Source organism: Thamnophis sirtalis, unplaced genomic scaffold (assembly GCF_051295495.1).
Source record: "Thamnophis sirtalis isolate CommonGarterSnake01/CBP01778 unplaced genomic scaffold, rThaSir2_p1.2 scaffold_11, whole genome shotgun sequence".
In the NCBI taxonomy this organism is placed as follows: domain Eukaryota; kingdom Metazoa; phylum Chordata; class Lepidosauria; order Squamata; family Natricidae; genus Thamnophis; species Thamnophis sirtalis.
Window position 1 is genome coordinate 59,088,273 of NW_028261391.1, and position 15,000 is coordinate 59,103,272.

Genomic DNA, 15,000 nt, shown 5'->3' on the forward strand with positions numbered 1-15,000 from the left:
ACACTCTCTCTCCCTACCTATCTACTGTATTTCTCCCTCCCTCTCTCTCCCCCTCTACCTACTCTCTCTCTATTCCCCTATCTATCTACTGTATTTTCCTCTATTTCTCTCTCTATCCCTCTTCCTACCAACCTACCTAGTCTCTCTCTCTCCCTACCTACATATATTTCTCTATCTCTTTCTATTTCTCTATCTATCCCTTTTACCTACCCACCTACCTAACTACTCTCTCTCTCCTACCTACCTACTGTATTTCTCTCTTTCTCTCCCTCTCTATCTCTTTATCTACCTACCTACTTTTTTTTTAATTTGCCTCTTCAAAACCTTGGTGGCGTCTTATACTCCGGTGCGTCTTATACTCTGAAAAATACAGTACTTCACTGGGGAGAGAAAATATTAACTAGCTAATAGGCTTAGCACATAGTATTTTGCTTACTCAGGTCTTTCCAGCTGATTCAAATGTTTAAAATTTTGCCATTGTTTCACTGTTATTTGTTTTTGTATTTTAATAGCATGTGGGATCCAATCTGAAAATTGCTAGTTTAAGGATGGTGTATAATATGGATATATACAGTATTAAAAACAGATTTTGTTTCAAGCTTGGAACAAAACAGTAAAAATAGAAACATTCCAACTGAGATGACTATGTCCCATTAGGATAAAACTTAAAGTATTTAGAAGATTTAATCAAAGAAAGCAATGGGAATTCAGCATAACTGCCTTGCTCTTTGTTTTCCTGTAAGGGCCATAAGAGTAGTTGAAATATTAACTCATGTTGATTGTTATCTGCCATCCAACCTGCTGCAAAATTGGCCACAATTTAATTTAATTTAAACATTAAAAAATTCATATAGAAATTATTTTGGTTGCTGAAGAAAAAATGTAAACAACAACCAACAAAAATCAGGTTCAAGCACAAGTCCATATTTTGTTTCTATTATTAACAAAATCAAATACAGGTTTTGCACAAATCCAGGAAAAAGCAATTATATGTTGTAGGAAAAAAGTGCTTCTTCTAATTCTTGCATGAGTAAAACAAGAGCATAAGTACATCCAATAACTAAACTCTAGAAGCTGTATTGTTTAAAAGTTGTATTGAAATGTGTTCTAAAGTACAGATCACAACATCAGAAGAGTGCACACAAAGATAACAAATCAAAACAGGACAAGTATTTCCAGCTTTAAATAAAAATACTTGTCCTATTTTGATTTGTTATCTTTGTATGTAACTATGTATCTTAATGTCATTTGGATTTGAAGCTGTGCACATTCTGCACCACTCCCCCCCCCCAAAAAAAGCTCAATAAATCAGTCCCACCTGCTGTAGTGGCTAGGCTGCAACATCTGGGAAAAGTCAACTACAAGAAAACATGTCCCGTCACAGCATACAGAACAGCACAAAACACTCAAAACTGTCAAAGTTTATTTCAAGCTTGAAACAACTCTCATTTCAATCATGGAAGACGCAGAATGTCTGTTTCAAGATAAAAACATTTGAAACTTGGAACTTTAGACTTTTGTATACACCAAAATCTATTTTTAAAACAAATTACAGTGAAATGAAAATGAATATAGTAATAAGTAATAAAGTGGGGAAGAATTATACTTATTAAAATAAATTATTGATGAAACATTCGATTCTTCATTTGATTTCCACTGTATCTCAAATTCTTAGCAACTATATTTTTCTTAGGAATAGGAGCATAAAAATATGGGGTTTGAAATAATTCTACTAGAAGGCCTTTTCAAATAGAATTTGCCTCTTAAGAAATCTGTACTTACCACTTTCATCCTCAGAACCAACAGACTCAAGCTGACGTCTGAAGAGGTAAGAGTTGCCAGTTGTTCCCGATTTATTTTTTTCTGAAGTTATCTGAGGTCCAGTTAGATCAGACATTGAGTGAGCCAGAGAGAGTCGCTGAGGTCCCAAAAGAAAAGGCTTTTTTGGCTTCGATTTTAACTGCAATTCATTGAGGGATGTTATATTAGTTTCTGGTGTATGAGTACTTGGAATGATTGCAGAAGATGTATCCAAAAATGTCCCATCTGTCTTACGACCCTTCATTTTGTCCTTTAATTTGGCAAAAGGAGATTTGGTTTTGTCCTTAATTGACAAGTCAAACATGCTTGCTGTCATGTTGTTTCTCACAAACTGAATATTGACTTTTATCTCTCCTCTGTCTTTAGTTCGTTTTCCTTGTTTCGACTCGAGGGGAAACCATCTTAAAGAAAAGATAGTATGCTGTTAAATTGCATAAGCATGCCTCAGAATCATATGATGCCATTTCATCTGTACAGTACTTATGTAAGATTGCAAAAAAGTAAATACAGACACATATCAGGGAGGCTGCTTTTACAATTTTAAATATATTTATTTCAAAACGTTTTCCTCAGTCAAATTTTAAAACAAGTATGTTAGAAGGATTAAAGTGCCTAATTTAATCAGAATCATATATAATAAAGCAATATTAATTAAACTTCAAGAAACTGCAGCAGTTAAAAGTATACTAAAATGAGTTTCAAAGCTGAAACACAAGTAGAGAAACCAAATGTCATTTGGAAGCCTTAAAATAAACATTTACATACAAGTTTCTCAAAACTGACAATGATGATCTAAAGGGAGTCCTGTTGGTAAGGCATTCCTCAGGTGGAAATAAAATTGCAAAAAAGGCTGTCTCTTGGTAGACAATTTAATGACTACTAAAGTAGGGCAACGGAGAAGGCCCACCATTCTTGATCACTTAGTAAAAGTGCTTTGAACAGGGCTCAGAAAAATACCAGCAGCCAACATGAACTATACAATATGAGCCTCTCATGTTTTAATCATCTTGTTCCCACCATCACACAATTTTTGAGTCAGGTGTTCCTGTACCTAATTCAAGATCATATCCCATAGAATTCATATATAGTTTCTTAATATTCAATATTGAATTAAAAATAGTAATTTCCACACCTTATATAATTCATAGTAATAAACTTAAAATATTATTCCTGTATTTTATTTGGGGAATAGCATCTACACTGAAAGAGTAACAAGCCAAAATGATGTTCTTCGTTTATAAAAAACTTGAAAGGAGTTTGTAGAATTACCGTATTTATCGGCGTATAACACGCACCGGCGTATAACACGCATTCCCCATTTTAACACAAAAATTTGAGTAAAAATTTTTTTCATTAAAAATAAATGACTTGGAAGCTCGGAACTTAATGTTGGATTAAAATTTATAACATTAGAACATGAATTATAACATTAACTCCTCTTAAAAGGCAAATATGAAATGAAAAAACACCTCTTTGAGCAAAAAAACTTAATCAGAATCACTGCTTTTTGGAAAACCAAAAAGTTTTCGGAGGGTCCTGAGGAGCAGCCTTTAAAACAGCAGCGCGGGCGGCTGCGGACTCACAGCTGATTGGGAGAATGCCGGCGCGTACACTTGGGACCAGAGAGCAGGCGGGCGGGAAGGTAAGCACCCGCAATGATGGAGAAAAAATACAGGCAGCGGGCGGCTCTCTGGCCGCTGCGAGCCGCTGCTGCTAGGATGGGGTTAAATCAGGCAGCGGGCGGCTCTCCAGCCGCCGCTTGTTCAATGATGGGGTTAAAGCGAACAGCAGGTGGCTGGAGAGCTGCCGCCACTGCTGCAAGGTAGGGGTTATATCAGGCAGGGTAGCTGGAGAGCCGCCGACGCTGCCATGAAATGGATGCTGCACTTCTATGAGTATCATGGGCGCCGGTGAATCAGCTGGAGCAGGCAGTTTGGGACCCGGCGTATAACACGCAGTATCGGCGTATAACACGCAGGCAGTGTTTAAGCTTGCAATTTTAGTTTTAAAACTGCGTGTTATACGCCGATAAATACGGTAATCACTATAACAATAGCTTTTGTGAAAGTGCAGAAAAATCCCTTATATTAGCCACATCTTTTATAAAGTACACTACAGTATTACAAATAATAACTAAGTTCAAAAAGTAAATTTGACATATAGTCTTGTATGATTTTAAGCACAGAAAGATTCTTTCAAAACTACTTGAGTTTTTTCTTCTAATTTTCAGTATCCTATTTAATTTCAGCATTCTATTATTATGACAAATTTTCAGCCTTTCAATATATGTCATATCAAAAGGATGCAATGTTTGAATATGCTGAACTATTTTACACTCTTCTTAAGTTGTGGTTGTTCTCTTTTCCACTTGAGCAGGGATGAAAACTCCCCCAAACAGTTTGGAGGTTGCAGGTACAGTTATGGAAAAAGTATGTCATTGGACAGTATGGGACTGAATTTCCTTTTGATTTATTAAGTAAGGGAATCAAAAAGGGACATCCCAAATGCCATCCACAATTGGCAGCACTACAGATTTGCTTCCTAGAGTTTGTGCCATCCCCATCCTTAGAATCAGGGAGAAAAATCATGCCACCAAAACCTGGTTATTTTACCACTGAATTTTAGAGGAGAATGAAATCCATAGTTTGCCTAGTGTTTATTCCTATTTCCATGGCCCTTCTCAATATTTTTTTTTCCTATTAAGGAAAAAAGATCCCTCAATATGAAGAGTCCCGGTGTCTGTAATATCAAAAATAACCTGGTAAACATTTGTTTACCAAAATGCTATTAAGGAACAAACCATATAGAATCATAGAGATGGAAGAGACCTCAGAGGTCTTCTAGTCCAACCCCCTGCTCAAGGCAGGAACCTTATACCAGCAACCAGTCAAATGGTTGCCCAGTCTATTCTTGAAAACCTCCAATGATGGAGCACCCACAATCCCAGGAAGAAAGCTATTCTACTGATTAATATTTGACTGGTTTCATACAAGACGCTAAATCTTAACTCATTGTTTACAATACATTAAGCCAAAATCAAACATGATTACGTTTAGCACAGTACTATAAACTTTTATCTCTAGGTTGAAATCAAACTGTTTAAGATTGTAATCATTTTTATTGTATCTTGAATTAAAGCCAGATAAGTAAATAAAACAAAAAAGTTGTTTTAAAACTTGTGCTACACATATTCTACACACCATTCCTTTCTGCAGTTGGTATATTCCACATTTACTGCAGCCAGCATGTTTTCTTTAAAGGAAACCTCATAGGAGATGTCTTGCTATAAAAGGATGATAAGTTATGAATGCTTAGTCCTCTTTGGACATGCAAAATCCAGAGTGCTTACTTTATGCAGATTAATTCATGTCCCACATAAACACCAGTCAAATGGCATCAGTTCCTTTCAGGAACAAAACTTCACATGTGAACTTAGTTTTATGGAAGTTGGGTTTTTTCATATATGATATTCAATATGTACAGGTAATCCTCAAGTTGTAACCGATTGATTACTGACCATTCAAAGTTACAACAGAACTATCCCCCCCCTCCCAAAGCTACTTAAAACCTGGTTTCAAAGTTACATCGACCGTATACACCCTTACAGTCATGTGATCGTATTTCGGTAGCTATTCACCCTTTATGGCTATTTGGAGTATCCTGCAGCCATATGACCATAATTTTTGACATTTTTGCAGGTTTTCAGAGTTTACTTCCAGTTGCAGGCAAAAAATGCCCATTGAGTAAAATGGATTTGGAAATGGTGAAATGTTGAAAAATTGGGCTTGGTTATACAATATCTTAATGTATGATTGCAACAATTTACAACTATAATTCTGGGCTCAATTACTATTGTAATTTCAGAACTGTAGACATTAATTTGTGACATTAGCATTTCATGTTATGTATACTTCGTTAAAAATGTTTGGGCAATTGGATTATGTAGTGAATGAAGAGCCATAATGTATGAGAAAATATACAATTATATTTTTACTGTGAAGGATAGGGGAAAAAAACCCTATGCTTCCATTTGAAGCATCCCTCTGTGTAAACATATAAAAAGTCCTATAAGTTTAAATACTAATTATGATTTGATATAACTCCAAAATTATGGATTAAGAAATATATCAAGAACCAACCAAAATTGTACTTTCGTTTATTCTTTCTATGGTACTATTACAAATTAAATTAATGAAAGTTTCAATAGTTTGAATGGAAATGGCTAGTTTTCAATAAATATAATTAAAAATGCCCACCTTTGGCCAGAAAGAAATATGATTTTACATTTACAAATTTATACACATGTGTAAACATTCACACTATCTCTTCCCCAATCTTCCAATATTACTAAGATCAGCTTAATAGTATAGCAACATCCCTCTCTATTTAGGAATAAATCCTATTAATGGGAGTTCTATGGAGATAGAATTACAGCTTTAATGTTTTATTTTTTGATCATCTAAACAAAAATGATTATTCATTTTTTAATTTATTCTGTGTTGGGGGAAAAAATAAGTGCACCAAAGGCTTAAAGCAGATCAGAACTGGCCTCCAAGTATCAGCTAACTAATGAAAAGGCCTTAAGCCACTCAAATTGTCATGCTTTACAATTTTGGATAATCAAAAAGAAAGCAACACAACTGTTTCAGGTGTTCATGGCTTAACAATTCAAGAACTGTAAATTACACTTGTTCCAAGTCTGATACGGCAATTCTTTCATTGTTGTTTGAAGTTTATTCATACTCATAAAAGAAACCATCAACCCACCTCCCAAATAATCGGTCTTTTGCCAGAGTGAATATATTATATTTTGCCATAGACAAGGTTCAACTTCAACACTCATATTATTTTTAAAGAAATATGCTTAAGCCATTATTAACAGCAACTTAAATAAAGTTACCGGTAATATTTATGCCTTTTATCTGGAGGCTGATATATCTTTAAAGTCACAATGCCTGGCAAACACAACTTTCTCTGATAAAAAGAAAATTGAACAAATTGCTAGTTCTGCAGTCTTTCTAGAATTCTAGATCACCTGTTATCTTTACTTTTCCAAAAAGAAACATGTGCAACAGAACTGCTTACAAGTTTAAATATTGTGCAGAATATTAAAATATATCTTTTTCTAATACTCGAGTGATTCTGAAAAATGTCCTTTAGAAAACCATACATATAGTATGTTGGGAAAAATTAATTATATTACAACTAAAAGAATTAATAAGAGAAATCTTCAAATATTTCCAAAACTAAGTAGTGTTAAAATTACATCATCATTGAAGAATTATTTTATATAAAATACTCCAAATTTGCTCAAAGTATCTAAAGGTAAAGCAACTGTATTTATATTTTATACAATTTATATTTATTATCCATCTTTTAAAAAACTCAGGATTACATTATTAGACACAATAGCTCATTTTTCAGAACTGATTAGTACCTACATTTTATATTTAAAGTATTGGACAAGAGGACAGCTTATTTGTTAAACTACTGTATACAATTTTATCTTTGAAAAGCTTGGAAAAAAATTATCTTCCTTCTACACTCTCAATCCCTAAACAGCATAATGATGAAATTTCTGTGATAACCTATTCCCTCCACAATGGATTTTGGATGATTATAACCACACAAAATGGTCATGTATTCCTATATCACAGTTATAATTATAATGCACTGGAGATTTATTATTTCTAGCAATTCAAACACTGAATATATAATAGAACAATAGTCCCTCTGCCAAATAAAATGCAAACTAAAGATATGGCGTTTTTTAGAAAACAATGATAACCATAATGATAATGTTGTTAGTTAGTTGCGAAGTCATGTCTGATCAATTGCAACCCCTTGTATAATGTTCCACCAGGCCTTCCTGTCCTCTAACATCCCCTTTAGTCCATTTAAGCTCATGCCTACTGCTTCCGTAACTCCATCCAGCCACCTCATTCTCTGTTGTGCCCTTCTTCTTTTGTCCTCAATCTTTCCCAGCATTAGGTTCTTCTCCAGTGAGTCTTTCCTTCTCATTAGGTGGCCAAAGTACTTGAGTTTCATCTTCAGGATCTGGCCTTCTAAGGAGCAGTCAGGATTGATTTCCTCTAGGACTGACCGGTTTAAATGCCTTGCAGTCCAAGGGACTTGCAGGAGTCTTCTCCAGCACCATAGTTCAAAGGTCTCAATTCTTTGGCGCTCAGCCATTCTTATGGTCCAACTTTCACAGCCATATATTGCAACTGGGAAAATGATAGATTTGACTATATGCACTTTTGTTGGCAGGGTTATGTTTCTACTTCTTAATATGCTGTCTAGATTTGCCATAGCTTTCCTCCCCAGGAGCAAGTGTCTTTTAATTTCTTGGCTGCAGTCCCCATCTGCCGTAATCTTAGAGCTCAGGAAACTACCTCCATTTCTTCCCCATCTATTTGCCAGGAATTGAGAGGGCTGAATATCATAATCTTAGTTTTCTTAATGTTGAGTTTCAAGCCAAATTTTGCACTCTCCTTCTTCACCCACATCAAGATTATAACGATGATAATAGTCCCACCCCAAACCACCCACTTATGCTAAGGTGGACTAGCCCAATACTTGTGTTGGAAATGCAGAAAGGCAGCTTCCACTCTTTTAATATCTACAGCTAGCCCTGGATTTCTAACAGCAATTGGGACTGGAATTTCCGTCAGTAAACCATTAAATTAAATTAAATTAAACGGTCATTAAATTAATCCTATGGTTGTCAGACAATGCAACGTTGTGAGAACTTCCCACAACCAAGTCAGAGAGAGCAAGATGGCTTGCATGCAGGCCGGCAAGCAGAATCTAATATTGTACACATTGGCCAAAAAAACATAGAGTCCACACTCCAAAACCAAGTAAGTTTTCTCACTTCAAGAAATTTGGATCTGATGTAGAACTCCAACCCTTACAGTTTGTATGTTCCAAATGTCTACACTGGGTTAACTTAATATCTTAGCCCAATACAACAGATGGAAGAGGAACTCTCTCAAAAAAAGGAACAGACTGTATGCTATTTTTTAAATTTTTCTTTCTCTATCTTTTCATCTGTTTCACTTTGTGCTATGAAGTACAACCTTAAAGAATATAGAGTTTTATTTTTAATAGTGGAGAATATCACAAACCACAGGGAATTGCATGAGAAGGTGATAAATGGCCTTTCTAGCTTCACCAAATGAGTGGAAAAAGTGTTATTATGGAATGCATAGCATAATATAATTTGAAACTATTTAAAAAATATAAAAACTGACCATGTGTTAAAGTAAAAATGAAGTGAACAGTTTGTCACTGGCCAAACACAATAGCGCATATAAAAGAAATGCTTCTTACATTCAATGCCATAAACATTCTGTAGATTGGCACTTTTTCTGTCTAGAAAAATATGCTTCCTGATATGCTTCCTAAATTAAAAATATGTTTGGATTAAATATATTCATTATATAATAAACATTTACCCAAAAAACCTTATGACTGTTACAATCAGACTACATGTTTAGACTGCAGTCCTATATTTATATTTGAGATGTAAATCTTATTTAAACGAATCTACCTACTTCTACCTGCCTACTTCTGACTAACTTAAAATTATCAGAAGACAGTGCCTTTCTTTGCTAGTACCGAAGAAAAGCAGTATGTGCAAAGAGTTAAGCTTGTCATAAAATCATTCATATGATATATATTTAACTCCTCTGAATTATTTCAAACTACGTAAATATTGCAGATCCCAATGCTAGTAGATTTATGGGGGAAAGCACAACTGAACCATTAGGTTTGTTACCTTGAGTGAACATGCTAAATAGATTCTGCCTGTTAATGATGTTGTGTATCTGCCACTACAATGGCAGATGATATACATGGCACAGTGAGACAGAAGATTAGAAATACTGTATTGTTTCTATGTCTTATCGTAGCCATTAACTAAAAGCTGCACAATGCAGTAAATTATGTGGGAGTGCATTCCTCATTATTGCCTTCAGAAACTTAGCAAGTTTCCAAATATGTTAAAGCCCAACACTATGATTTCAAACATTTAGTCTTCCCCATTCCCTAGTTTATTGTAAAATACTACTTGACCAAGAGTTTGGAACAGCTTGAAAACTTAATACTTTTTTATGATTTTGGTAGGCCTTAATGAAGATACTAATCAAGCATGTTGAGCCTAATAAAAGTATTGCTCAATTCTGGACTAGTCCGGAATACTTAATATACAGGATTAAATAACACAAAAATATTATAAACTTAGCATAAATGCTGTGCACAAAGAAAATAACTTTTAGGTCAGAACATAACAGTTAGGTCATAGTCTCTACTTAAAAGGCCAAGATATGAACAAACTGCAGAAGAAATAAATAAAGAAATAAATAAAGAAATAAACTATATCTACAAACAAAATAACTGGTATTTTATATCATTAGAATGGATAGTGATTGCCCAAATAACATCACTATCCCTCCGGAATGTTAAGGTGAAATTCAATACTTCTTTTAAAGACATAATTCTATTTAAATTAATTTGCCATAAAGTTGACAAGAAAGCATGTTATGTAAGATCTGAAATAAGTATATAAATTCCAAAATTGGGCTATACAAATATTGTGCAGTTTACTATTTAATATTCTAATACCAGTTTGACCTTAATCTTCACTTCAAAATGGTGGGGAATAAGGGAGGCAAAGCAATACAATAAGGCTTGTCAAAAATGTTTTAATTGTCAAATGAAGATATTTAGAAAACATTTGCAAAATATTATGTCCTTCCTGAATGTGTAAATAGATTCTTCTGAGATAACAATCTTAAAATCTCTCTATAACATAACTCAAAAATTAACTGCAGTATGCTATGTTTGACATAATTTTGTAATAGGGTAGAAACTGGGAGACCAGAGGTGGGTTCCTACCAGTTCGCACCTATTCGGTAGAACCGGTTCGTAAAATCTATCGAACCAGTTAGAAGAGGTTCCACCAGTGGACCCGGAAAGCAGGCCACACCTACAGAAGAGGTTCCAAATTTTTTTGAAACCCACCACTGGTCCTTGGATATGATTATTCTACACTATCATGCTCATATTTATAAAACTCAGTGCCTCTGTGAAAGGTAAGGATGACTACTGCGTTTGTGGTGCAATCAGAACATTGCGTGTGTTGAAGTTGTTTTAACGCAAACCAAAGATGCCTTTTAAAAAACAAGTTTACATCATATTCTTATGCATGCCAGTGCTGTGTGTGAGGTAATTTAAGGTGGTTCTGACAAGTGTCAGCGGCATCTTCATATCCAGTCACATGGGCGGCAAGCCACCCCCCACCCGGTCACATGAGTGGCAAGCCACTCCCACAAAGGAGGCCACACCCACAGAGTAGGTTCGAACAATTTTTGAAACCCACCACTGTGGGAGACCATGCATTTTTAGTTCTACCTTAGGCACAAAGCCAGCTGGGGAACCTTGGACCAGTCTCTTTCCCTTAGGTCCTGAAAGGAGGCAGTGGCAAACCACTTCTGAAAAATCTAGTCAAGAAAAACTGGAGGGACTTTTCCAGGCAGTCTCAAAGATCTGGACAAGAGTCAATGGAAGAGGGGGAGGGGAACGGGACTCCTTGTTTCAGAATTTAAATAATTACATAAATAAAAATGGTTTATGATAAAATCTGTGACACTTCATTCCAAAGGTTTCAATCAATTCACTTTTTTTAATAGCCAATACTCTACTTCAGTGGTTCCCAAACTTGGCAACTTTAAGACTTGTGGACTTCAATTACCAGAATTCTCCAGCCAGCTCTGCTCTACTTCACTACTGCAGCTGAAAACATAGCTACACCTCACTACTTCCCAACTAAGTGGCCTTTTAGGAGAATAATTGATACTTGGGACAAATATATCTACTAAGGAAATGTAAACATTTCAGAAGGAATACTTCTAAATGTTGTTTTCCATATTCTAAAAAATTAGAAAATTAAATATATCCCAATTCAATAAAAGCTGTATCCATTATCATATCTCTGAACTAAACTTGTTTAATAGTGTTTATTAAAACACTGCATCAAAAGCTAGATAGCATAGAGCAGGGCTGTCAAACTCCTGACTGGTAGGCTGGATGCATCATGCGTTGGCCATGCCCTTGCCCAGTTTAGCTAAAGGGGGAAAAGTCCAGATACATCACATGACACTGCTGTGATGACGTTTGGCACTCATCGCATAGGAGTTGAAATGGTCATTTTACTCTGTGAGATTTCCATTCAACCAAGGAGCTCACTGTGCAATTTTAAGCAGTTACTCGAAGCCAAACCTCCCAAATACAATTTTTGTTAGGGGCATAAAACTGTCTTGTTAGAAAAAAATGTGGAAATATAAAGTAAGTAAAGAGATAAATGATAATGAAATGAATATAACATCAAAGAATACTGTACCTGTATTTCCCAAAATATCACATCCAAGAACATTTTTGTCCATATACACACACATACACACATTGTACTGTGTAGGGAATAACAAGATATCATGTAACATGAGTAGAAAAAAAAAAGAAGAAGCGTATCTCCAAAGATACAGCATATTCTCACAATTAGGAATGTTACACTGTGGAAAATATCAGTAGAAGTTAATAGGCTATGATTTCAAGGCATACAGCTTGCAATCAATAAATCAGACAAGAAAGTACCACATCTCTCAAATCATCCATCCAAATAAAAAATCTTGTTCCCAGATTATTCTACCATTACTTATTGTCCCCATATATTCAATGGAGATCAGGTTACAGTACAAGCCATGATTTACAAGCCATATTTTCAAAATAAAATAATCCCAAAAAACCATATTGATTTCACTCTCTTGTAAAGTCACTAGTGCATAATCCACAATTCATGATTGATCCTATCAAATTTGTTTTAAAAAAACATTTTCAACGACATATGAGCAATGAACTATGGCTCTTATATGAGCAAGCCTATAACTTCTGATTGGCTTTGACTTCATACTAATTGTACTTATGATATAGTTTATGTGAAGAATTTGTGGATATTTTAAGGTAACCCTTTAAAAGAAGGTTGGATAACATGTGACCTCTAAAGTTGGCACTCAATAATACCCATTAGCCCCAGTCAACCAAGAGAACTGGACAAACTGGATTATGGATGCCAAGGTTCGGCTATATCTTCTAAACCCACAGATTTGCAACACTGCAAAAGATTACATTTCCAACACAAGACATATAAATATAACACTTACTCTGTTTTCCTTCTCAGTTTGTCCTCAAAAATATCATTTAAATTAATTGCCACTTGTCCCAGGAACTTATCAAGCCCAACAAGAGACCTGTGCATGACTATCAGGTAGAGAATGTATTTTTCAGAGTTCCCTTCCATCAGCAATCCAGGCAGCTCAAACGAAGCTTCTTCTTTCCATATTGGATCAAGGGTCTTCTCCGCCACCGAAGTGGAGTACTTCTCTTTTCCCAACTGTATGATAGTGTATGTATCATTAGTGCCACTTTTGCCCTTCGGCTTGAGACCTTTGGCCTGAAGGACTGTGGCCTGCACATGAGTTGGGAACCACTTTTGAGCTTGCTCGGCCAACATAGTAACGAAAGGGGATTTTGAGTAACAATAGCCACAGAAATAAAATACTGGGTCAGAAGGTATATTTCACAACAGGGAAGCCTGATAGACCCTTTCAGAGAACTAAGCAATTCTCATTTTTGAGATTCTTATTCATCCCAGCAGCATTAAAGGAAGTGGGCCACGTTCCCTAACCTAGCTGACCAAAGTTTCTTCAGATTCTTTTCTCCAAATGTTCAATTCCAGCATACCTCTGCAATCCTAGAGATAGTCCTGCTTTTTCCACACTTCTCTACACAGGGCGGTATATATTTGATTTTGTCCTCTACCCACCCTTATTTTCACTCACACCCAAGGCCGACCGGAGACTAACGGGCTTTAAATTAAAAAAAACGAACCAACCCTACAGCCTCCCTCCCCGCTTTCCCCAGGACAATTTGGCACTTGCTCTGGCTAGCACCTGTCAAGAATCCTCGGCATCCTCTCCGGCAAATCCTGTTCGCCAAGCACCCTGCGCCTCTTTACAACGCGAGTAGGGTGGCGGGGAGGGCAAGAGTTTGGGTCTGCCGAAGGCACGGAACCAGCTCCGGCCGAGGTAAACTGGACCTGCCCTACCGGGGGCTCTGCCAGGCCGCCCTTCCCCGGTAACAGCTTTTCTGGGGGTGGGGGTATCCCTCGCTATCCCCGGTATTGGGGGGGACGGGAGCGGCGAGAGGAAGAACGCCTCGGGAAATGGGCGAGTCGTGCGGAGGCTCAGCAGCGCGGTGGCCCAGCCGCCTCCCTTCCTTCGGCCGAAACGCTCCAGCCGCCGAGCCGAGGCCCCACTTCCGCCTTCCCCATGTTGCCTAAACGGGCGCCGCTGAGTGGGAGCGAGGGAACGGCGCCGCCTCTTTCCTCGGGCGGTCAGAGGGCGAAGGGTAGGGTTCAGGCGGGCCAGGCGCTTCCCCTGCCCTGCCTCGCCCGGCTTCCAGAGGGGGCCCCCGAGGGGGAGGGAGGGAGGGTGGGGGGGGGGAGACTGCCGGGGAGAAATCCCGAAGGATGGAGCCGTCCCTTCCCTCACGACTCGCGGAGCCCGCCGGCCTCGCGAGCCGCACCTCAGGCCATCGGACTGAGCCCCTAGGCGGAAGGCAGGACCGTCCGCATAAGGACCGCTTCCAAGCTGGAGTGTATTTGGTGGAGATTTGACTTCTGCCTTTCTTTCTTTCTTTCTTTCTTTCTTTCTTTCTTTCTTTCTTTCTTTCTTTCTTTCTTTCTTTCCTTCCTTCCTCCTTCCTTCCTTCCTTTCCTTTCTTTCTTCTTTCCTTTCTTTCCTTACTTCTTTCTTTCTTTCCTTCCTTCCTTCCTTCCTTTCTTTCTTTTCTTTCCTTCCTTCCTTTCTTTCCTTCCTTTCTTTCCTTCTTTCCTTTCTTTCCTTCCTTCTTTCCTTTCTTTCTTTCTTTTCTTTCCTTCCTTTGTTTCCTTTCTTTCTTTCCTTTCTTTCCTTTCTTTCTTTCCTTCTTTCCTTTCTTCCTTTCCTTTCTTTCCTTTTTTTCCTTCCTTCCTTCTTTCCTTCCTTCCTTTCTTTCCTTCCTTCCTTTTTTCTTTCTTCTTTCTTTCCTTCCTTCCTTCCTTTCTTTCTTTCCTTTCTT

At 37.1% G+C, this 15,000-nt stretch overlaps 1 protein-coding gene across 2 annotated transcripts in view; it reads right to left on the minus strand.

Annotated features, from left to right (window-relative positions):
• Nucleotides 1-14,224, minus strand: part of RAB11FIP2 (RAB11 family interacting protein 2) — a 33,361-nt gene extending 19,137 nt beyond the window's left edge. The window contains exons 1-2 of one of the 2 annotated variants that reach the window (XM_087725877.1): nt 13,044-14,224; nt 1,783-2,222 (exon numbers count right to left, since the gene is read on the minus strand). In XM_087725877.1, the coding sequence (XP_087582003.1) occupies nt 1,783-2,222; nt 13,044-13,393 (790 nt within the window). In that variant the 5' untranslated portion in view covers nt 13,394-14,224. The remainder of the gene's footprint in view (nt 1-1,782; nt 2,223-13,043) is intronic. The other variant, XM_087725878.1, reaches the window with a different exon arrangement.
• Nucleotides 14,225-15,000: the final 776 nt, after the last annotated feature.